General features: G+C 24.2%; 3 protein-coding genes across 6 annotated transcripts in view; 2 read left to right on the top strand and 1 right to left on the bottom strand.

The window, feature by feature from the left end:
- The window catches only part of LOC126895348 (uncharacterized), a 75,852-nt gene extending 51,607 nt beyond the window's left edge, over nucleotides 1-24,245 (top strand). The window contains exon 2 of one of the 2 annotated variants that reach the window (XM_050667114.1): nucleotides 24,052-24,245. In XM_050667114.1, coding sequence (XP_050523071.1) covers nucleotides 24,052-24,245 — 194 coding nt within the window. The remainder of the gene's footprint in view (nucleotides 1-24,051) is intronic. The other variant, XM_050667113.1, reaches the window with a different exon arrangement.
- On the top strand, nucleotides 83-9,014 carry LOC126895347 (protein pelota). The gene is made up of 9 exons (XM_050667112.1): nucleotides 83-437; nucleotides 515-607; nucleotides 703-853; nucleotides 3,903-4,016; nucleotides 4,076-4,216; nucleotides 4,275-4,497; nucleotides 4,563-4,755; nucleotides 4,813-4,919; nucleotides 8,172-9,014. Exons 1-9 carry the CDS (start codon nucleotides 397-399, stop codon nucleotides 8,282-8,284), a joined length of 1,176 nt encoding a protein of 391 aa, XP_050523069.1. The 5' UTR covers nucleotides 83-396; the 3' UTR covers nucleotides 8,285-9,014.
- On the bottom strand, nucleotides 9,665-12,236 carry LOC126895350 (alkylated DNA repair protein alkB homolog 8-like). Of its 3 annotated transcripts, none has more exons than XM_050667118.1 (5): nucleotides 11,738-11,976; nucleotides 11,554-11,676; nucleotides 11,312-11,497; nucleotides 10,268-10,438; nucleotides 9,665-10,099 (listed from the first exon to the last, which is right to left on the bottom strand). In XM_050667118.1, exons 1-5 carry the CDS (start codon nucleotides 11,781-11,783, stop codon nucleotides 10,095-10,097), a joined length of 531 nt encoding a protein of 176 aa, XP_050523075.1. In that variant the 5' UTR covers nucleotides 11,784-11,976; the 3' UTR covers nucleotides 9,665-10,094. The 3 variants fall into 3 exon arrangements, with proteins under 3 accessions (XP_050523075.1, XP_050523074.1, XP_050523073.1); XM_050667117.1 differs by lacking the exon at nucleotides 9,665-10,099 and adding an exon at nucleotides 12,121-12,236 and having other exon boundaries at nucleotides 10,106-10,438; nucleotides 11,738-11,952; XM_050667116.1 differs by lacking the exon at nucleotides 9,665-10,099 and having other exon boundaries at nucleotides 10,106-10,438.
- Nucleotides 24,246-24,548: the final 303 nt, after the last annotated feature.

The raw sequence follows: 24,548 nt of genomic DNA, 5'->3' as shown, positions 1-24,548 counted from the left end.
AAATAATAATTTTTATTAATTGTAAAATGTTACTTCATAATTGTTAAGAAATAATATATATTTCATCAAATTTTTGAAATAATTGATCAATATTCCTAAATGTTTTAATACATATTTTATTTTAATCATTTAAAATATCATTTTTTGTTGTTAACAAGAACCACCTGTTCATTATCACGACCTTTTGCTTAAGTTATCAAATTACAAAAAGCCTGAGTGAGACACTCGTGATTTTTTTAAGGGTCTACTAATAAACCAAGTCGGTTTTCAGATGTAAATATTGTTATTATGTTATGTTAAAAAACTTAAATTAATTTCCGTACACGTAAGCTAAAATGTTGTTTATAGTATTTAAATATAGATGATAACTAAATATTAACTACCTAATACGGCATAATGAAATTAATACACAAGGATATTGAAAAAGATGGCAAAGGGTTTGTATAGATTTTTTGTTTTCATATCTTAACTGTTTAACTATCCGTTAAAAATGATGTAATTAAAAAAATTACAGAACAGTGGTTCTTATACCGGAAGAAGCTGAAGATATGTGGCAAGCATACAACATAATTAGACAAGGAGACCATGTTCGAGCTTCAACAATTAGGTTATACATTTTTTTAAGATTTAATGTCTTTTTACATTTAGCAATTTTTTATTCTTTATCTAAAACATTTTTAAAAATTAATTTTACTATTTTAGAAAAGTTCAGAATGAATCAGCCACAGGATCTTCAACTAGCCAACGTGTAAGAACTACTTTAACAGTTAGTGTAGAAGCCGTAGATTTTGATACACAAGCTTGTCTACTACGTTTAAAAGGCAGAAATATTGAAGAGAATGATTTTGTAAAAGTAATAGAATGTTTTATTTAACTTATATCTAATTCGTATAAACATGATTTATTTTTTATGCATACTTATATAAATAATTATTTAAATAAAATTGTTCTTTCCTTGGCAATGATTCCCAAAAAAAAAAAATAGATATTAATTTTACAATGATGTGTATATTTATATTTTTGTATCTGACACTTTTTTCTCAGCTCACTGGACCGATTTCAAAAGATTAAAAGTCTTATCTAGTTGAAGACATTACCCTCAAAAATTGAAAATATTTTTATGGTTCCCTGTAAATAGTGGAAATATCCTAAAAATATACGATTTATAAAAGCTCTAAATTTAGTCATTTTTTATACTTTTTTTTCTTAGGCTGTCTTAATTTTTTGAAAAATGAACGAATCAAAATAATTTTTTTGTTAATCTGACTACCTGTCCATAGGGGAGATTTAAAATAATAACTTTTGCACACAAATTAAACTTTTTCAACTGAATTTTTGAAATTGTTCTGGAAGTACATTGAAATTCAAACATATGTTAGATTAAAGATTATGTAATATACTAAAAATTAAAAAAAAAAAAAATTATTCCGACACCTTTTTTTTGTGTGCAAATGGCTATGCTGTTTTTTTTTTTTTTTTTTAAATACCTTACAAGGGTTTGCCATAGTAATGAATCTACCAATTTTTATAAAAGTTAGATGAATCTACCTTACACTAATTATAAATTTAAGCTTATTTTATTATTTTGCCTCCTCAAAGTTAAGAAAACAACTTTGAATTTTTGAATTAGCTTACATTGTTATTTTTAACTACAATTCATGTAATGCTTGGTGGCTGCGTCAAATATTTTACAGTAATACACACTTGTGGTATGAGATACAAATCCGGCTTGTGCAATAAAACTTTTTTTGCATTTTTTTCTTAATTCTTTTTGGAATGGAGAAAAGTTCAAAGTTCATTTTATTTTTATCTCATTTAGATTGAATAACTTCAATCGCCTCATCACTGTAGTCTCCATTCGTAAGAAAGAATTTTTTTATTCATAATAAAATATTTTACTATATGGTTTTTTTTTGTGTCTGTCATTCATTTTTCTCAGCTCTCACTTAACCAATTTTAATGGTCAATACGTCAAAAAACACAATTTTAATCTTGTTGAACTTATAATCACTAAATATTAGAAAAAAAAAAAACCTTAATTTTAGAAATGTTGACAAATTTCTCGAAATTACTCTACAATAAAAAATGGTCACTTCAAAATAATTTTTTAAATTAAATATCAATACAAATAATAAAAGTATAAAATTTGTTTTTATACTGATTTATACTGTAAAATCATATTGCTAAAATGAAATATTTTTTAATGATAATAGACTAATATATACTTTACTTAACCAAATATTTTTGCTGATTTCAAGTCATTACATTTTTTCTATCACCTCTTTTGATATTATTATTAATTAGAAAGCAAGTGTTTGCACATTAAATTTAAAAATAAATTTTATTAAGTTGTTTTTGATTTTTAATATGTTAAAAGTAATTCATACAATATGATAGTAAGGTATTTTAAAATGAAATGTTCTAAATTTAATATAAGGTATTCATGACAATGTGTTTGATAAGTAGTCTCTACAGTTTTTGCCCAATGGTTTCAGTTTGTAAGGTAAAAATGTATAAGAATTTGAGATAAATTATAGTATATTTTGAATTAGTTTATTGTTGAAATTATTAATTTTAAGTGAGCAGAGAGCACTAAGGGAATCACAATATTATAGCTACTTATTAATTTAGTGTAAAGTGATACTTTATACAGAGCATATACTTCTGCTGTATAATATACATAATTAGCATATATTGTATGCTGTTAAAGTTTTTAATTTAAATTTATAGAAAGAGTTATTAACAACGAAGGCTCAACCCACTACATCAATGGTTTTATAAGCTTTAGTGTTGGTTAGTATGTTATTCATCAAAATTATTTTAAATGATATCCGAAAATTTTTATGGAACTATTGTATATAGGGTTGTATTTTTGTTACATTCCGGTAGTTTAAAGTTAATTTTTGTTTCCCAAAGTCGAGGAAGCTTATAAACAAATTTATTTAAGTATGTCTTTGCTATAGCTTATTCTGTACTTAGAATTTTTTAAATTTATTTATAGTTCATTGCTTGATTTTTCTATATATATTTCTAATTGTGTTTTGAAATATATTTGCAGAGAGATATTTATGTTTTATTACATATTTCAGTGTTTCTTTTTCTCATTATCTGAAGAGTGATTTTGTCAGCATAGCGTAGGATGTTGTCAATGGGGCTTGACCAAAAGGTTCCTATTTCGAATCTGATATTTTGATTGTGAGTTGGATATATTATTTTCATTTTTTTTCTTTGCTGAGTTATATATATTTTATTCATAGTAGATAAGAGAAAAATGAGGGATTTGCATATCAATATAACATTATTGACTTCATACTAAGTGTTATGTAATATAATTTTTATGATTTTGATCTTGTCAGAACAAGCTATTTTATTGTTCGTAAGTCTAGGATATGCAAGTGTGTTTATCAAATGTCAGGTCAAGTATTTTAACATTGATAAATTAATTTTGACATCATTAAAAGTTATACTTGGAGAGGTAATATAGTATTTTAAAAATATATAATGCCTTGTATTTTAGTCAATGAACAGTTGAAAACAAAAGTGTTTGTCTTTTTTGAAAGAGATTTAAGTGATTGTTGAAGAAGTTTGGTAATGGTATTTATTTTAATATCACAACAGTATATGCTACAGTAATCAGCAAAAAGTGCATTTTCAGTTGAGAAGTGATCAGAGCAGGTATTTTCTATCTTTACTAAAAAGATATAGCATAGAGGAAATTTGGTATAAAATTGATTTTTGAAAGTGACAATTGATTTTCCATTTTTGGAGTATGTTCAATACTCTTTCTTTTCATACAGTCTCATATACTTTATGTATTTCCAAGACATTTTAAATATTAATACAATTATATTATATTATTTTTAATAAAGAATTAATTCATAAATGATTTTATTTTTATCAAGATGGGTGCATACCATACTTTAGATTTAGAATTAAATAGAAAATTTTCATTACTCAAAGAAGAATGGGATTCTATAGATTTGGAAAGAATTGAAATGGCTATTGATCCTACTCAAGTAATGCATTTTCATTATTTTTATGTTGTCAATCACCTATAATAGTTATTTACTTTTAGACAGCTGATGTAGCTGCTGTTATTATGCAAGAAGGATTAGCACATGTATGCTTAATTTCAGGTAGTCGTACTATAGTTAGAGCTAAAATTGACCAAAATATACCAAGAAAACGAAAAGGCGATGTCAAACAACATGAAAAAGTTATACAAATAGTCAAATAAAAACATTTCAATAAATTTATACAGTTTTGTACTTTAGGGAATACTAAAATTTTTTGAGCTGGTTCTGCAAGCCACAGTACGTCATATTAAATTTGATGTAGTGAAGTGTATTATAATTGCAAGTCCAGGATTTGTTCGTGATCAGTTTTATGAATATATGCTACAAGAAGCTGTTAAAATGGATAATAAAATAATCCTTGAAAATAAATCAAAATTTATTACTGCCCATTCATCAAGCGGATTTAAACACTCACTTAAAGGTTTTTTTAAATATTATATTTCAAAATTTTAACATTTTATAAGTATTGATTTTAAAATTTTGTAGAAGTACTCTCTAATCCATCAATTTCTTCTAAGCTAGAAGATACTAAAGCCTTGGGTGAATTAAAAGTACTTGAAAATTTCTACAAAATGTTGCAAACAGAATCAACCAGAGCTTTTTATGGCATTAATCATGTTGAAAAAGCTAATGAAGCAATGGCAATAGAAACTTTATTAATTATAGATAGTCTTTTCCGGTATTTGGGAAAATTATGCTACTTTATTTTGTAATTTATAATGGAATATTTTTTTAGGAGTCAAAACATTGAAGAACGTAAACGTTATGTCAAACTAGTAGATAGTGTTCGAGAATCAGGTGGTGATGCCAAAATATTTTCTAGTTTACATGTTACTGGAGAACGTAAGTGGTATTATTAATGAATAAATTATTTTGTTGGCTCAATATTTTTTAATTCTCTAGTCAAGAATCACTATCATAATTTCATTACTCAAATCTATAAAGTTATATAGATAAAAGTATATACTTAATTTAAATAAAAAATACCCTGCACAGTAGGGTTGGTTTAAAGTGAGAACAATTATAAGTTAAAAAAGTGTTAGACAAAAATGAAATTTATATATAACTTACAAAACAAATTTAATTGAATAAGTAACAGAAGCTTTAATTTAACATTTCTTTGGTGTTCAAAGTATTTTCTGAACATTTTCAAAACTTAAGTTGAAAAAGTGAACTTTTTGTGCAAAATTTGCTATTTTCAATAACCCATTGTAGGGAGCTATATTGTTGGATTTTCAAAAAGTTTATACTATATAAAAGGAAAATACTTAGATATTTATATTAAAAAAATTTGTTTTCATTCATTCAATTTTCAAAAAGTTAAGTGAAGATTAAGATTAACAAAAAGTATATACCTAAAGAAAAGGAAATATCTATGATATTTATAAAAAAAACCCAGCACAGGGGGGTCGCGGCACAGTGGTGGCGTGGTATAGATGGATCAAGTTTAATGATATCTGACAGTGATTAAAATCACTATAAAAAAAAAACGCTTCGATGCAAATCTTTAGATAGTGTTTAATTTTAAAAAATTGGTGGATTATTCCAAAAGCTACATGATCTGCTAGTTCATTATTAATATCCTAATTAAGATAAAGTATGTCGAATGAAAAAGGGATTATTAAAAAATATTATTTCTCATAAAAAAATAATGTTGATCCATACACTTTTCAATAAGTCATAGCATTATAAAGTTAAAAATGTAAAACATAAAATCGAGAATTTTCACACAATAATAGCATTTGGTTACCATTTTCACCGTGAAGACAAAATAAAGTCAGAAATTTTTTTTTTACATAATAAAGAACATTACATTAGCTTTAATTTAAGATATATATAAAAGTGTCAGACTTTCCGGAACACTTTCAAAATTTAAGTTGAAAAAGTTCTACTTTCTACATGCATTTTTTAGATTTGAACCCCCTCGTATATAGGGAAATGGTCCGATTTAAAAAAAACAGTATGTCAAATGAAAGATGTATATGAATACTACTCCTCATGAAAAAATTGTACTGTTCCATACATTTTTCAAAAAGTTATAGCATAATAAAGTTAAAAATGTAAAATACAAAATCGAAAATTTTCACACAAAAATAGTTCTGTTTTTACCATGAAGATAAAATAAAGTCCGAAATTTTTTTTTACCATAATAAAGTATATCACATAAGCTTTAATTTAATATATATATAAAAGTGTCAGACTTTCCGGAACACTTTCAAAATTTAAGTTGAAAAAGTTCTACTTTCTACATGCATTTTTTAGATTTGAACCCCCTCGTATATAGGGAAATGGTCCGATTTAAAAAAAACAGTATGTCAAATGAAAGATGTATATGAATACTACTCCTCATGAAAAAATTGTACTGTTCCATACATTTTTCAAAAAGTTATAGCATAATAAAGTTAAAAATGTAAAATACAAAATCGAAAATTTTCACACAAAAATAGCATTTGGTAGCCATTTTCACCCTGAAGATAAAATAAAGTCCAAAATTTTTTTTTTTCATGATAAAGTATATTACATTAGCTTTAATTTAAGATATATATAAAAGTGTCAGACTTTCCGGAACACTTTCAAAAGTTAAGTTGAAAAAATAGATTTTTTGTAAAAAAAAGTTGTCATTTTAAATTCCCCCCCTGTGGGCAGGTAAAAACTCAGATTTATAAAAAAAAATATACCAAATGATAGGTAATGACATCGTGCATCTATAAAAAAAAAATTATATTGATATGTTCATTTTTGAAAAAGTTACGGCAGTTTTTAGTAAAAAAAAATGAAAAAATTTCGAAAATTAGCGATTTTTAAATTCGTAATTTTTTTGTAGGTTTCCCCCATTTACGGGGAACGAGGGAATTTTTTTCAATTTTTGAGGGTAATGTCTTCGACAAGATACAATTTGTGATCTTTTGACGTATCATTGAAAGAAATCGGTTCGGTGAGAGCTGAGAAAAAGTGGTAACAGACACAAAAAAAACACATTTTAGTAAAACCAATACCTTCTCAGCTTCGCATCGAAGCTAAAAAAAAATGTTTAGATGTATTCATCTTTCAAAAAATAAGAAAAATGAGTTTAAAAAATGTCAAAATATACCATTTTTAAAAATAATAATTTTTGAGGGGATTTCCACCATTTACAGTGAACAAGAAAAATATGTTCAATTATTAAAAGCAATGTATTTAACTAAATATCATTTGTGACATTTTGACCGATTGTTAAAACAAAACAGTGAAAAATGAATTACTAATAATTGGTTCTGTGTTTGATTTATAATACTATTTAATCAGTTTGATTATTTTTATTTCGAAAATTACTAAGTTTCTTTGGCTTATTTAAATAGTTAAAAATAATTGTAATTTTACTGTGTTATAATGCTGAAACTCTGGCTAGATACGGAAAGCTAGTGCCTTTTTTTACATTCTTTATAATTTAAATGTTTTTATTCAGTATATTTGAAAGATAATAATACTTTTAATTAAACTTCATGTAATAATGAATTTTTTTAGATAAATAGGTTTCAATATTATTATAAATGTCAATAACTACATATTTTTCAATAATTAAAAAAAAATGTTATGCTCAACTTATAACATTTCATTGTTAGACTGTAAAATGTCAAAGTAACATACCCTTAATACTAGATCTAACTAAAAATTTGCTTAAAGAATAATGTCATACTGAATTTGAATTCAATGAGCATAAAAATTAATCAAAGAATATTTCATTAATATGTTAATATTAATATGACAAAAAATTGTTTCGCTTTGGGGGTTGTTGGAACATAAACACCTCCTTCCCTATATTCACCACTGATTTAAAGAATATGTCAAAGGTGTTTTAAGAAAGCTAAATTAAATTTAAGGGATTATTGCTGAGCATGAATAAAATACATGAAATGATGGCTAGATGACTTAATGAATTGTTAAATCAAGAATTATTTTTATAAAAATTCAACATTTTATAAAATTTATTATTTTAAAGAAGTCAACTAATTATATTAATTAACTTATTTTATGATTTTTGAATGAAATTATATATTTATAATAATTATTGGTTAAAAAGAATTTGCTAATTTTTGTGGTAAATATTTATTTTAGAGCTAACACAGATTACAGGAGTAGCAGCTATTCTAAGGTTTCCTATGCCAGAATTAGAAGATTTTGAAGATGATGATGATTCTAATGACAATACTGTATTACAAACTTGTTGATCTTTTTTTATTATCATACCTCACCTACACTCACTTTTTTTTTCAAAAAGTTGCTAATTTAAAATATACTTTTCTAAAAATGTGTCTCTTGTTCTTAAATTATATCTTTTTTATTCAAAATTTGAATGATAATTTTCATATAGTGATTGAAACTTAAATTGAGCAGTCATTTAGTTAATACTATTTTTTTATCATGATGTAAAACTTGAAATATTATTTGTTATGTGATATTATATTGTTATATTAGTTTTATTGATATGAATTATAAACTTTTAATTCTTTCCAAACAGTATTTCTATTAAATATTAAATTGAAATAAACTTTTTTTGACAATATAATACAAACTAGTATTTTGAGTACAAATGCTCAAATAACTAATACTACACTCCAAGTCTCCTTTTACTATAAATTAAATATTTTTCACAACCACATATATTTTGCATTATGTATAGCCAGGTTTTTTTTCTGGATCCTTGTCAATTACTATAACTGAAAAATAAATTTTTAACATTTTTGGACTCTGCAATGAGTCCGAAACATCAGAACACAACTACAACCATGGATAAATCCTTAAGCATTTCAAGCAACAAGACAATCCATGAAAGCTTTAACACATACATAAGTATTTAACATTTATGTTATTTTGTAATTTATATTATATCCCAATAATTATAAAAATACTAAATCTGAAATTGTAATTTTAGTGAAATTATACTCGATTCATGACAATTATTGTAACTACGTTTGTATTATTTTGTCATCTGACCTATCGTTTACCAAACATAACTCTTATGTTCAATAAAGCTTTAAATACCTTTGGCTTTCTTAAAAGAAATTTTGAAGAATTCACTAAACCTACTTGTCACTACTTGTAAATATAGTTATATACAATCAATATTGTAATATGTGTCAATAATTTGGTCTCTTCATCGATGAATTTAATTGAAAAAATTGAAAGTCTACAATTAAAGTTTTTAAAAATGCTAGCTACCATGAGAGATGACATAGACCTGGTTATTATTGTTTCTAGCAATAATGTAAAAAGATTTACCAATTGCTTATATCTTATGGCTCTATAAACTGATAAATAATATGATACATTGTTCTGAGTTCCCATTAATGTCCCTGCTGTTTTTTTTAAATCTATACCAAAATTTTATGTTCCTTTTCATTATAATTATTATTATACCTGTAGTATTCACTCTGGTAAATTGTTTATTAAAAATAAGTAATGAATTTAGTCACAAAACATTAATTTTTTACATTTTATGTATTATAAGTAAATTTGGGTCTTGTGCATACTTATAAATTTAATTTTAAATGTTAATGATATACTTTTTAAATAATTTTGTGCATTATATTAATAATAAATAAGTAAAATAATAAAATAAATAATATTTATTGTTAAGAAAATGTAATATATTCAGGTAAATTTAATTCAATAAATAATGAACAATCATCACAAGAATACAGTATAGGTTTTGGTGAAGAAATATTGATGATTTCTGATGTCGACACAAAGTATATTTCCACCACATCGACATCTGTATAATAGTGTTCCATCATCTATATTTTTTTCTAAGTTTTGTAATTATAAAGATTCAAATATTGTAACTTATGTATCAATATCATTTTGTTCTATTTCTTCATCATATTCCTTTTTTAATTCTGGATTTTTTAGTATATTCTAAGCAACATTCAGTATTTGATAATTGTATTACAGTTTTATCTGGATAAATTTTTATAATTTTCTTTAATTGTTTCGTGAGATGATGTTTTATCAAATTCCAGTATTTGATACAAATTTTGTTTATTCTATAATTAAACAATTTTAAAAATATAGAAATAAAAAACTATTTCAAACCTTAATATTATTTCTATTTAAAATAACACGTCTAAATGTAATTGATGTTCTATTTTCACGTTGAAATACATCAGACTCATTAGAAGTATTTATAATGTCAAATTTATGTGGTGTTATACCATGTGTCCAATAATTTCTACATTCACCAGACATTAATAAAGATTTAGATTTTAATGATGTACTACAATGATTCATATCATTTTTATATTCCATTACCACATCAGAATCCAATGATAAAGAAAGAATATAATCATCAAATACTCCCCTAATATCTATATGACTAGGAATACCTGTAAAACCAAAAATGTTTTTAATTTAGAATTTTATATAATATTTTTATATTAAAAAATAAATCTTAAACAAAATAATTATCAAATATAGTATTACCGAAAAGTAAAGTTTATAAATAAATTAAGCAATGTTTTTAAAAAGCATTTAATATAAATAAAATATTTCCTTATAATGACCATAAAACCACAAAGATGATACACTTTAAACACATATTCTTTAATTCAAATATTATAACATGAATACTTATCATACACAGAGCAAGATAAACTGTTAAAAGTACAATATTAATTTACTTTTTTTAAATTATCTAATTATTATAAAATTAACTTGCAAATTGTTGAAGTTGCATATATTCAGGAAATAAATTGAGCTGCTGGGAATTTAAAAGTTTACCCATTTAAATACTTTGCCAGTAAAATATTTTACTAACAGAGTATATTGCATTAATATTAAAGGATAACTTTGCTGTAGAGATATTGGGCTGAGATATATAGTGATAGTATACCAGTCTGATCACCATGGGCATAATTTAGGCTAAATTTTAGGGGTAACAATATGCCAAAAAGTACTGTTGCAACCCCAGTTATTCAGGAATTGCATTCATGACTTCTTATGATCCCATAACTTATACCTCTACTCAGTATTTGGTTACTTAATTAAATTTTTTAAGTAAAAATATATTATATTTTTGCCACACACTAACTTTAATAAATTGTAAATTTTTAATTTATCTAAACATATAAGTAAAACTTCTCTTTCTTCAGAAATGTACAATCCTTTCACTAATATACCTATTCAAAATACCTTATACACATTTTAAGATAAAACATTAAAGTTTTTAAAAATAACTTCATATAATACTACAAGCCTACCCTGTTCAGGTAAATAACGATTAATTGTTATCTGATTTGGATACCAATTTAATTTTAAAATAATGATATTTAACACAAATTCAAGCTCTTTTGGAATAGGATCACAATAACTATTCTGTTTAACACCATTGTTATCATAATCAAATTCATAACCATAATGTTTCACTTGTCGATTTTTCATACAACCTATAAAATTTATAAATTAATAAAAAGACTATATTTTTATTTAAAAATAATAATACTTGAATTTATCCATTGTTCATTTAAAAAATTAAGCAAAAAAATTTCTTGCTTATCTGTAATAAAATTATCAATTATTTCTAAACCGAGTGGTAAATAATAAATAATTTCTTCATTTTTTGGCACTATAAAAAATATATATAATCAAATTAAATGAATTACAAAAAATTAATAATCCTAATTTACCTGATTCTGTGTAAATTAAATACATAAGTTGCATTTTTTTTACCATTAATATTATTTAATGCTTATTTGAACCATCAACATTAAAATAGCTAACAAAGCAATAAGATTTGAAAGGCAACATAACAACATTTTCTAATGTTCCAAACTGAAAATAATTTCACTAATTGACTTCTACCAAGTTCATCAACTAAGACACGGTTACATATCATTATATTCTAAAAAAGAAAATGTATATGACTTTNTAACATTGTTTCCGAAATACGTATCCGCGACTTTTCATTAATTTTTTTGTGGCTTTTGAGTTTAATATTTTTAATATTTTTTAGTTTTTTTAAATTAATAATATTTTTAATATAGTTTTAATTTTACTTATATGACTTTACAATAAAATTTAGTGCTGTATTATTTTAAGTTTTTAATATCGTTTTAACTTTAACTACAACAGATATTATGATATGATGCACTCAGATTAAAGTAGAAGGTACTGGTACAAGTATCTCGCACAACATAATTCCTAAATTCGACACTGACAGTGACATTTTAGAGAATAAATAAGTCAAGTTCAATACTAAAAGCAAAATAACTACTCTTTGAAGTGGATTTTTTATGAATAATACTATTTATCATTAATTACCAAACCCAACTGCATTTAAAAAATAGTATTTCACAATTTTAAGTTCAATTTTTTCGGAATCAATTTTTTGTCACATTGATCTGTTCAACTTTAAATGTCTCTTATACATTATACGTCTATGAATACATCAAAAAAAATCATACTAATATGTTATTTAATCTCATTTCTGTATTAATGTCAATTAATCAAACTAACAGTTATTAATTTTATTGAGAAAAAACTGAGACAAAGTGAAGAATAAAAATTTGGAAAAATTACAACTGTTGAAAATTGTAGTTTTACTACTATTACTAAAACAGTGTCATCAAAAATTATTTGCTTAACTAGCAAAAATAAATATTATAAAATTTTCTTTAATGAATAATAGCGTTAGAATTTATGTATTAATTAATTATTGATTATTACTTTATAATAAAGATTTTTAAATTAAATAATATATATATATATATTTATATTTAATTTTTTATTACTTTTTAGATTTCTTTTCTACATTAATTATGATGAAGTATAATATAATAAACAAAATATTATTCGTAAAATATAAAAATAAAAACATATTTGTTCTTATTAAATATATTTTAGCAAAATGTTATCTTATCGCTATTTATTGAAATAATATCAAATTTCAAATAAGTACAAAAATATATTAAAAAATTAAATTGAAAAAGAACAATTAAAAATATTTATGGAACAAAAAATCTTTAAATAAAAAAAATATATGCATCGTGTAATCATTAAACATCTAATGACAAAAATATTCATAAGATCTTAAATAAAAAAAAAATTTCAAAAAAAAAATTTTTATGATTAGAACAATTTATAGCACATAAAAAATATTATAGAAAAAAGTAATGAACAAAATGAATGACAGACATGAAACTATTCATTGAATTGAAAATTCTTGAACTAAAGTTCACAAAAATTATTACCAACTTGAAAGTTGTTTATAATACAACACTGTTGATTTTTCAACATTTGTAAGTCATCCGCAGAGTATAGTTGAATAAAAATTTGTTAAAATTAAATCTATAGTCTCTGTGGAAAAAAATGTAAGAGTTATAAGGTAAATTGCTTGGTCATGATTTATCAAAATTAAATGTTAAGATGAGTTCATCAATTGAATCTCGATCTTTTTGATCGTTCTTTTTTTAGAAACTTTCTTTGTAGTGCTATTCGTAGATAACTTTTTATTTTTTGTAGGATTATCAGTTGGTGTATCAAAATTATTTATGCCATCAACATTGTTAGATAGTTCGATGTTATTTACTATTTTTCTAGTTCGACTGTATTAATTGTTTTATTAAACATATAGGAGTCTATAATTTTTTGCGGAATTCTTTTGAGCAACACAAACGGATCTATAAATACCAAAATTATAAATTAATTTTTTGATAACAATTTTATACAAAATAAATCATTTTTATATTAAAAAGTAATTATATTATTATAAAATGACGAAATCTTTTTTATAAACACCATTGGAACTTTAAAAAAGAATATATAAAAATTAATATTGCTACGATAATTTTATAAGAATTCGTATGTTATTTTCAAAACAAAAATGAAAAATATTTTTAAAGTAATGTGGTTTTGCTATCCGCTTAAAAGACTCAATGTAGAAGGGTTACCGAGGAACTCCTTTAGGGTTTCTTGTCATAAACACAACTAGGAAACAAGAAGGTGCTAAGCCTCTCAATTGACAAAATTACCCACAACATATTTTTAATTTACGTATGTTTTTATATGTCTTATAACTTATAATACATTTTGTTGAAATTTTATTTTCTTCACAATTTTTAAATAGCCATTATTCAGCCTTATCTTACAAAAAATTTTGTGAGTCGATGATAATTTTAGAACAAGTATATACTAAGTTATTATTTCAACGAAATTATTATTTGATCAAAAATAATAAAAGATGTCTAACCTAGTTGGACATCTTGTACAATTGTTTGGGGTAAGAAGAAAATCCAATTAGCACCCTCCATAATGTTAGTTAAATGTTAGATTATTTTATGGTTTAAGTGTTATATGTATAATTAAGTGACTTAATTAGACTAAATTTAATTATTAAAAACTAAAGCTCTATGAAATATACTTCATTCATTTATTACTTGAAACATTAAAACAAAATATAAAAATACACTAATACAAAATTTAATAAAATATATTATTTATATATTTTTAATAATAGCATAAAATGAATGATTGATTAGCTGTTACTATCAAACTATTTTATATATATTCTAACAGTGGAATTTGATTTTTTTTTTTATAAGAAAAATAAAGGCGTCATTTGGGTGGAGACAACTAGGCTTTTTCCCCAGTCTAAATTTTCAATACATATTGGGGCCGTATAGTGTTTTAAATCGCAATATTAACAAGACACAAAATATCAAGAATGTGGAGCAGCTGACATACTTTATCCACTCATTCTATGCACATGTGTATATTATTATAAAAAAAATGACACTTACTCATATGATTGACTTTGTCGGATGGTATTTCCACATTAATTGGATTTGATTTGTTTTCAGTAGATATCTCAACGTTTGACTTGTCAGGAATTTTATTCTTACGATTTAAATTAAGAGTATAAGAATTATTTATTTTGTCTTCATATTTATTTGTTAGTCTAAGTTTTTTACGTGAATCGTTAACGTCGTCTAGATGGGGTCTCTTCTTTGATAGAAACGTCTTGGAAGTTTCAGGCTTTTGAATCCTTGAATCCTCGTCTTCATCAAATGTTAAAAGATCTTTATAAAATTTTATAATTTTACGTTTATTTGGACGTTTGCCAACATAATGAGGATTTGTACGTATGTTGATGTTGATGACAGAAGTTCTATTCTTTTTTCGGTACATCTTGTGGGTTTTAGAATTGTTAATTCTTACTTTTTCTTGTTCACCAGAATTATTTACTATTTCGTCTGCATTAGTGTTTTTACTAGACATATAGTAGTCTATAATGTCTTGTGAAATTCTTTCGATCAATACAATCGGATCTATTAATTCAAAAATTATTAATATTTTATATAAAATATATTAATATAAAATAAATTAATCTTACTCATATGTTTAACAGCTTCGGATGGTATTTCCACATTAATTGAATTTGATTTGGTTTTAGTAGATATTTTAGCATTTGACTTATTGCGAGTTTGATTTTTACGTTTCAAATTTATCGCATCAGAATTTTTTACTTGTCTTTTATTTACAGTTGTTTGTTTTTTAGTAATTTTCTTAACATGGCTAACATTAAGTGTCTTTTTTGATTGAAACGTCTTGGAAGTTTCAGGCTTTTGAATCCTCGAATCCTCGTCTTCATCAAATGTTAAAAGATCTTTATAAAATTTTATAATTTTACGTTTATTTGGACGTTTGCCAATATAATGAGGATTTGAACGTATGTTGACGAGAATGGAATTAGATTTTCTATGTCCTGTTTTTAGATGGCTTATAGGCTGTTTGGTTTTGTTTTTCATGTTTAACTTTTCGTGCAGAGATATAAATTAAATATCTGACTACAAAAAATCAAATATTAAAGAGATTTTGGGCAACTTTTGTGGGGTTTTCGGGCTTAAGAAAATGTCCGCGTCACACCTAAATCGCCCGTGACTGTTAAAAAATATTAACTTAAACAATATAAATTTGTAGTCATGGAAACAAGAAGAAAAATTTATATAAAAACAAATAAATTGCAATAAAATTGAAAAATACATTGGCCAATAAAACTTTTAGCCAAATAACTTAAAATTATTATGTCCATTTATTTCAAAGGACATTTTTAATTTCGATTCGAAACTGAAAAAGTATTAATTTTACCATAATGTATTTAATTTTTTTTTTTTTGTCTATCACTATTTTTTCTCAGTTCTCACTGGATCAATATTTTTCAACGATATATCAAGAGATCACAAATAGTATCTAGTTTAGGATATTACTTTCAAAAATAAAAAATTTTCCTTAGTTTCCCGTAAGTAATCAAAATTTCCCCAAATAATTAAAATTGGTATATTTCATAATTTTATTAAATTTTTTTCTTAAAACTGCCAAAACCTTTTTTAAAAATGAATAAATCAGAATTTTTTTGTTTTTTAAATAAACACCTTGAATATTTTTCTTCTTTTGGGTATAATATTATTATTTAAAACTGGACCATTAACCTGCTCAAAGGCGGGTATTAAAAATAGCAATTTTTACACTAAAATTAAAATTTTTCAGCTTAGGGTTTAAAATTGTTCCGGAAATACTGTGTCCTTTAAACATATGTTAAATAAAAGCTTATGTTACGTACTATAAATTAAAAATTAAGATTTGTCCCAAACTAGATAGACCTAGTTTCACCTATTATTTCTTCCTCTAAAATCTTGTTGAATTTCATTTCACTCTACATATTTTTGGTTATTTTTAAAATATTTATATATTATAAAAATTAATTAAATTCTGAATATTTCAATTGTAAAAACATTTTAAACACCATGAGTTATAGAATAGATTTAAGATATAATAATAAGAGTTACATAGAAATGATCACTAAAACTTCTATTTAAATGATTTATTACGATAAAAATACAAAAAAAAAAAATATAGTGATTTTAACGAAATTTTAAGCTTTTCTCATAAATTTACTGTAAGTAGTAATTATAAAATTTCCTGATTGTATATAAATCTTAACAATACCATTTTTTAAATTCTCATACAATTTTATACTAATGATTTCAATATCAAACTTGTAAGTTAATCTAAAATAATGTCTAATAGTTCAATATTTATTAATTATAAACTTTCATAAATATAAACTTTAAAGGACCTAAAATAGATTAAGCATAACATTTTGAATCAAAATTTTTATGAATTATTTTTAATATATGAAAATTCACAATCTATAATAGTTTAAAAAAAATGTATTTTTTGTTTTTATCTGTAAATATTTGTTTTTTACTAATTGGTAATAGTCTCAAAAAAGAAGTGATGGAAAAAATCTAATTTCAGACTTGAAATCAGTGTAAAAATTTAGTTTAGTAAAGTATATGTTAAAACAAGTTTTATACTCTAATTAATTTTTAGATATTTAATTAAAACACATTTTTTTTGAAGTAACCATTTTTAATAGTGGCGCGAAAAATTGATTTAGACAAGTATATTTTTGATTCTGATGAATATTCCTTGTAAACCAGTAGATTTATTTTTAAGAACCAAGCAATTTATTTTTGAAAAGAATTCCATTAAACACGTCAATTTTTATATATGTTTGCCATAAGGTAACAAGTACTTTATTATTTCTCCGTAAAAATTACAATATTAAATTATTTACTATTAATTTCATACTAAATTTAATTATTATTATTCTTTTATTATGCTTATAAATCAAAGAACTACTAACCAGGATATAATTAAAGAAATAGGAGTTGATGTTGCTTTTGGAATAATCCACCAATTTCTTAAAATTAAATACTATCTACAAATTTGCACCAAAGCGTTTCTTATGACAATGATTTAAATCACTGTTGGATATCATCTTTACTTATCTCAACTATATCATATCCCCACTGTGTCGCAATGTCATTGTACTACTTTTTTTTTTTAACATTTGCAGTTTTATAATATAACTTTTCTCATATTTGGTTTTTTTTATGTTCTTTTTAAACATTTTTTTTTGATATTTCATTATATACATGAAAATTGTGTCATTACCTTATAATTGATTTTTCTGACATACTAAATTTTGTTATGTTATTATGAATACTATTTTTATTAGTAATGTATTTTATCAAAATTATCCCCGTAGATAGGGTAAAAGAATATTTCCACGGCCCCTCTGTCAATTGCAAAGGGCGACTAACAAGTTTCAGTCAGATAGACCGTCAGTGTAAAATTTTGTCAAAAAGTATGAGTCCTGGACTGAACTTATGCGGATGTACACAATAACAACAGACGAGAGAAAATAATATAGTTAGAGACGGAGAAAACCTAAAGAATAGAATTTGATACCAACTGGACAACTTGTTCGGTAGCTGTTTCATTAATCACGTGTACAAAGCCATACGACTCTTGTAGTGTCAACGGTACAGGGACATCATCACTCAAGTTAAGTTGAGGGTTATGAAATAATACACTCGACCAATACAAATAATGGTGTAAGGATAATAATGGATGAGGGAATGAGAACTAAAGTTGTAGTAGTAGTTAGAAAAAGTGACAGAATTATAGTCGTAAAATTTAAATTCGAAGTCTAAATCGCTTTTGCGTTTTGTGAAACGAAAAATGCATTGGCCATTAAAACTTTTAACCAGATAAATTTAAATTATTATACGAGTTTTTAAAATATCCATTTATTTCAAACGACATTTTTAGTTCGATGCAAAACTAAGAAAGTATTAATTTTACCATATTGTATTTATTACTTTATGTGTCCGTTAATACTTTTTCTCAGCTCTCATCGAATGATTTCTTTCAACGATACGACAAAAGATCACAAACCGTATTTGGTCAAAGTCATTGTCCTCAAAATTTAAAATCTGTATATTTCGATAATTTTTCAATTTTTTTTTTTTCACTTAAACTTGTCATAACATTTAGAAAAATAGATAAATATTTTTAACTTAAAAATTCGTATAGAAACTAGTACTTTTTCAACTTAATTTTTGGAAATGTTCTGGAAATACTAACATTTTTATACATATAAAATATATATAATATATATATATATATATTATATATATTAAATTAAAGCTTATGAAATATACTTTACTATGATTAAAACAAATTTCAAACTATAGATTGTCTTCATGTAGAAAATGGCTCACCGTATTCAAAAATATGCGTTTTTTATATTATAATTATCGATATATTATATTATTTTAAAATACCTTCTTTTGAGCTAGAAAAAAATGTTCAGCTCATTTGATTTTTATCTCATTTAGATTCAATAACTTCAATGAATATCAAGGTACACATCACAGTAGTCTCCCCTCGTGAGAAAAAATTCTTATTTATATTAAAATTATTTCACTATATGGGTTTTTTTTTTGTGGCAGTCATTTATTGTCTCGCTCTCACTTGACTAATTTCTTTTAAGGATACATCAAATGATCACAACTATTATCTAGTTAAAGATATTATCCTCAAAAATTGAGAAAAATCCCCTTTATCAAATAAAAACATGCTTAACCAGCTTTCTCCATACAGACAATTAAAATCATTAATTTCTAATATTTTTAAACTATTTATTAACGAATTAAATTTGATATGATAATAGGTTTCAACTACAAATAATCTTTGTAATTTATTAACTTTTTAACTCAATTAGTGAGTGTTACTACCAGTCTATAATATTCTAATTTTTTTGGTAACATGTTGCTATATAAATAATTTCTAAAAAAAATTATTTTTAGTTTCACCTGAATTTAACAATGAATTTTTTCAATTATTAACAAATTTTATAAAATGTTTAATTGTGTAGATTGTTTAAACATTTTGTTTGGTTTTTTTAGTTAAAATAAATCATTACCAAAAGTTACTTAGAAATGATTACTATGATTTCTATTTAAGTGATCTATTACGATAAAAATTTAAAATTAATATTGAGCTTTTCCAATAAATTTACTGTAAATAATAATTATAAAATTTCCTGACTGCATATTAATCTTAACGACACAGTTTTTTTTAATTCTCATACAATTTTCTATTTAATTATGTCAATTTCAAACTTGCAAGTGTTTTTATTATAAACTTTCAACAAATCAATTTTAAAGTACCAAAAAATAGGCTAAAAATGATATTTTGCACTGATTATTTTCGACATATTAAAAATCAAAATCAGTAAAAATATAAAAACAATTTTTTTTATATATAAATACTCATTTGTCGTAATATGTTCAATGCTTTGCATTAAGCATCTTAAAATTATCAATGAAAAATGTATAATCTGTATTTTAAATAACTTGTAAACAAACAAATAATTTATCTGTCATAACAAATACGATGTTTAACACAATTTCTTATTATTTATATATATATGTCAATTTATCAATTGTTAAATATGTTATCTCAACATAATAATCATGTAATGTATAATTAAATACAATAAACTAAAAATATCACTAAAAGCGCTGACAACAATATCCCTGGATTGGGGGTACTATCATTTTACTATAAAAAGCACTGAAATCCTTTCATACTCCAGAGAGAGAGACTCGGAGGAGTGACAGCGAGCGAGAGAGTTCGTTTTCTCCGAATTGAAATAAGAATAAAAAGAAACAATTATCAGTCACAACCCTGTGTTGTTGTCGTCTGACTTTTACGCGTTTTAATTATATATGAAAAGAACTTGTTTTAATTATTTATCTTTTAAAGAAGTGCGACTTAAATACTTTTAAACATATATAAACATATCGAGATATTTATCAAATCATTTTACAGCAATTTGCAAGAATAAAAGAAGTAAGTAATTTTTTGTTATCCCAATTATTTGGAGTTAATAAGTTTGAGTAAAGGATGACAAAGCAATAGATCATTTATTAAATTGATATCTTAAAGTGTCAATTTTGACTGGTTGGTTAAAGAAGTTATACATAATCACGTTATATGGCATTTGTGAACGGGCTCTGCCGTTTCGTTGCTTTAAAAATGTTTTAAAAAAACCTAGCATGATTTTTACTGTATAAGTTAGGCTCTGGTATTCGTGGACTGGCTCTGCCGTCTCATTGCCTCTTAGTTAGGACATTAGAAACTAACCAGACAAAAGTTTATTACACCTCGAATAAAGGTACTACGTCTATTATTTTTATATCTACTTGTCTTTGTCGTTCTAAACCCTCAAACCATACGACCCCGATAGAACCACAACATCAGATTCTCACTACATACAAAAACCCAAGTCCCCATCATTATTATTATCATCATCATTATTTTTATTTTATTAATTTTTGTTATTTGAATTATAACACACTTTTTAATAATAGTAATAATATCAAAACTTAGAAGTGATAGAAAAAGTCTATTTTTTTTAATTCAGATTTGAAAACAGTGTGAAAAATTGATTTAGAAAAGTATCTTTTTGAATGTTCCTTGTAGACCAATGTATTTATTCATATGTAGAAAAAATAATTGTATTAAGCATTACATAAACCCATTTAATTTTTATACATATTTGTCATAGAAGAAACGTAATATACTACTTTTCATTTTTATTATTTCTCCGTAAAAATTACAATAATAAATTTTTAAATATTAATTTCATACTATATTTAATTGATATAATTAGTATTTATTTATAAATTATACTTTGAAATCTAAGAACTACTAATCAGGATACAATTAAGGAAATAGTAGTTGATGTGCTTTTATAATAATGCACTAATTTTTTAAAATTAAACACTATCTACAGATTTGCATCGAAGCTTTTCTTATGACAATGATTTTAATCACTGTCTAATATCATCTATACTTGTCTCAAATATCTCACATCCAGTACTGTCTCGTGACCCCACTGTGATACCATTGTTTTTGTTTATTACTACTCTTATCAACGTATATGTTGCTAAGAGTAATATTTGACTTTAAAAAATCAAATCTTATTTTTAGTAATGTATACTACGGCTAATGTCAAGGCTGCAGCTTCACAAACGCCCATTGAAATGCACGAAGTGGACAAGCTCTCACTGAAAAATATGTGATTCTCCACAAAGTGATTTTTTTTTTTTAAATTGTGTATATATTTGTTTGAACTAAAATAAAACTAATATTATTATTCGTTATGCTCTAAAATTTTTAAATATACATTATTTTACATTACAAGAACTTGTATATAAAAAGTATATTTATAAATAATGTTTAATAACAAAAGAAAAGTTTTTCCCCCTAAATTTTATTAGATGGATATCTGGTTTCTCATCATTGTCGCCTATCGATAATGGACAATAAGCCCCTCTGTATACACAGCTGACATTCATAAAAATTGATTGGGTATTACTCAATATACATTGCGCACTTGAATTTAATGTTATAAATTTATTAAAAAAAAAAAACCATTATTCTAGAAAATAAAGAAGTATCAGAATAATAAGATAATGTTTTAAATAGTCTTAAAAAAAAACTTTTATAATTATAAAATAAGTAATAACAATTCTCGTCTAGAATATTAAGCGCTGTTCAAAAATATAAATCAGGACATTTATTTTCATATATACTCATAAAAAAATCATGTCCTAAGGTTTTAAAAAAAATGCATGCAATAATTGGGGATTCCAAGTATTTTTATATTGTTAACTATGTATTACATTAATCGCATTAAGAAAACATTAAAATTTAATATTTTAAGTTATCACTTGCCAACACAAGCGTGGATCCAGAAAAAATTTTTGGGGGGACATTGCACTCGTATCTGCGCCCGGCCCTACATTGATTTTTAGATATAGTAAAAATTAAGTAACAATTATTTTATAATCTTTATAATCATTAATGTATGCTCCATGACACGACAAAAAACACATGCACACGAAGGTTTTAGTATTTAAAACTAAAAATAAAACACTTCACCGAATGCTTATCTGGCAAAGAAGACAAACACAAACAGGTGAACAAAGTTTTATAATGACAGAATAAATTAATATAAAACATTCTATAATACATATTCGATCCGAAAATAATAATCAAAATAAATCAACTCCACATAACTATACTGTACATACTATATCATCACTTAAGTTATTATAGGTCTTTATTTTCTTTTTTCTCACCTTAATCCTAACTACTTGGGGTCGGCCTTATTAAAGGTCTTTATAAAAATAAAATTATGTGTTCATAATGGTAGAGTAAATAAACACTTGGTAAATTATGATAAAACTTAGTTTTTTACAAAAAAAAACTACAAAATCTATTTTAGATACAAAAAATGTTTGCGATTAACCTACATTATTATAATTAATTGTCTCGTTTACATTAATAATATCTGAAATAAAAGTATAAATATGGGTGATAGTTTTTGTCGATTATTTTAGTTGATTTTAGCAAACCAGTTGATTATATTTATAAAAAAATAACATGATTCAGAAAATTGTCTTGTTGGCATTTTTTTTAACAATAATTTCAAGTGAGGATGTACCTATCGATGGTTATCAAGAGTACAGTTCAATAAACCTACATTTTGCCCATAATTCTCATTGGTGGAAGTTCGTTAAAGATAGTTTGGTAGTCAGTACTTTACAATCTATTCAAATAACTCTCGAAGATTTATTTGCAAATATGTTCTTAATACCCGACGTATTACCTAAAAAAAGTGAAGTTTATCATGATCTTATTAAATTTAATTACTGCTACACTTATAAATATGGATTTCAATTTCATGTTAAGAGACATGCCAACGCTTTCGTATATTTATTGGCATCCTACGGTAGAGATTTAGTAGTGTTTAATAAATATGAACAAGACGCTAAATATATTATTTTAGTCAGTCTTAAAAAAATGCAAGTTTCTTTAGAACAAGTAAACAATGAATACCACGATACGTTAAAAAAAGATATTACACAGTTGGAAAATTGCAAAGACAGTAGAGAATTTAGCGAAAAATTAAAAACAATGGCAGAAACATCATTGGATTGTGTCAATAGCAGAATATTATATGTTAAGGACGAAAATGAAATGTTACCTAAGTTGAGATTGGAATATTTTAATATAGGTAATAAGGCAGAAAAACATAGATGTTTTTACAATTACTTTCCTATACCTTTTGATCCAGAATGCATCAATGTTGATGTTACATACTTGTTCAGAGAAAGCTCTATATCATATGATAACATGATGAAAATTTTAATAGAAATTGGTATATATATACAAAAAAAACATAGTTTGATTCAACCAATTAATGAGTAAAAAAAATGTCCACAGTAAAATTGAAATTTTTTAATTAAAATTTTATTTATATTTACATTTACAAGTTTTAATATTAAAAAAATAATAATAATATCATAATAAAAAAGTAATATTTCATGGATGTAACAAAATTTGTTTGCATATTCAAAAATAATATTTAATAAATAAATACGTATAAAGTTTTTCTGATTTATTTTTTTTTTTTCAAATTTTTAAAAACTCAATTAAATTTACAACTAACAAAAGATATGTTTGATTTTATTTAAATCTAAAATTGTTTTGAGTTAAAATTGAGATACGCAA

The sequence above is a fragment of the Daktulosphaira vitifoliae genome, unplaced genomic scaffold, assembly GCF_025091365.1.
Source record: "Daktulosphaira vitifoliae isolate Bord-2020 unplaced genomic scaffold, ASM2509136v1 Scaffold_1, whole genome shotgun sequence".
NCBI lineage: Eukaryota > Metazoa > Arthropoda > Insecta > Hemiptera > Phylloxeridae > Daktulosphaira > Daktulosphaira vitifoliae.
Note: the sequence above shows the minus strand (reverse complement) of the source record. Positions and strands in the feature narration are given on the sequence as shown.

Coding starts and splice junctions, on each gene's coding strand:
- LOC126895347 (XM_050667112.1), top strand. CDS start 397: ATGAAATTAATACACAAGGATATTGAAAAAGATGGCAAAGG. Junction 608..702: donor GTTCGAGCTTCAACAATTAG/GTTATACATTTT, acceptor TTACTATTTTAG/AAAAGTTCAGAATGAATCAG. Junction 854..3,902: donor AAGAGAATGATTTTGTAAAA/GTAATAGAATGT, acceptor ATTTTTATCAAG/ATGGGTGCATACCATACTTT.
- LOC126895350 (XM_050667117.1), bottom strand. CDS start 11,783: ATGGTAAAAAAAATGCAACTTATGTATTTAATTTACACAGAATCAG. Junction 11,677..11,737: donor TTTAATTTACACAGAATCAG/GTAAATTAGGAT, acceptor TATTTTTTATAG/TGCCAAAAAATGAAGAAATT. Junction 11,498..11,553: donor TGAACAATGGATAAATTCAA/GTATTATTATTT, acceptor TAAATTTTATAG/GTTGTATGAAAAATCGACAA.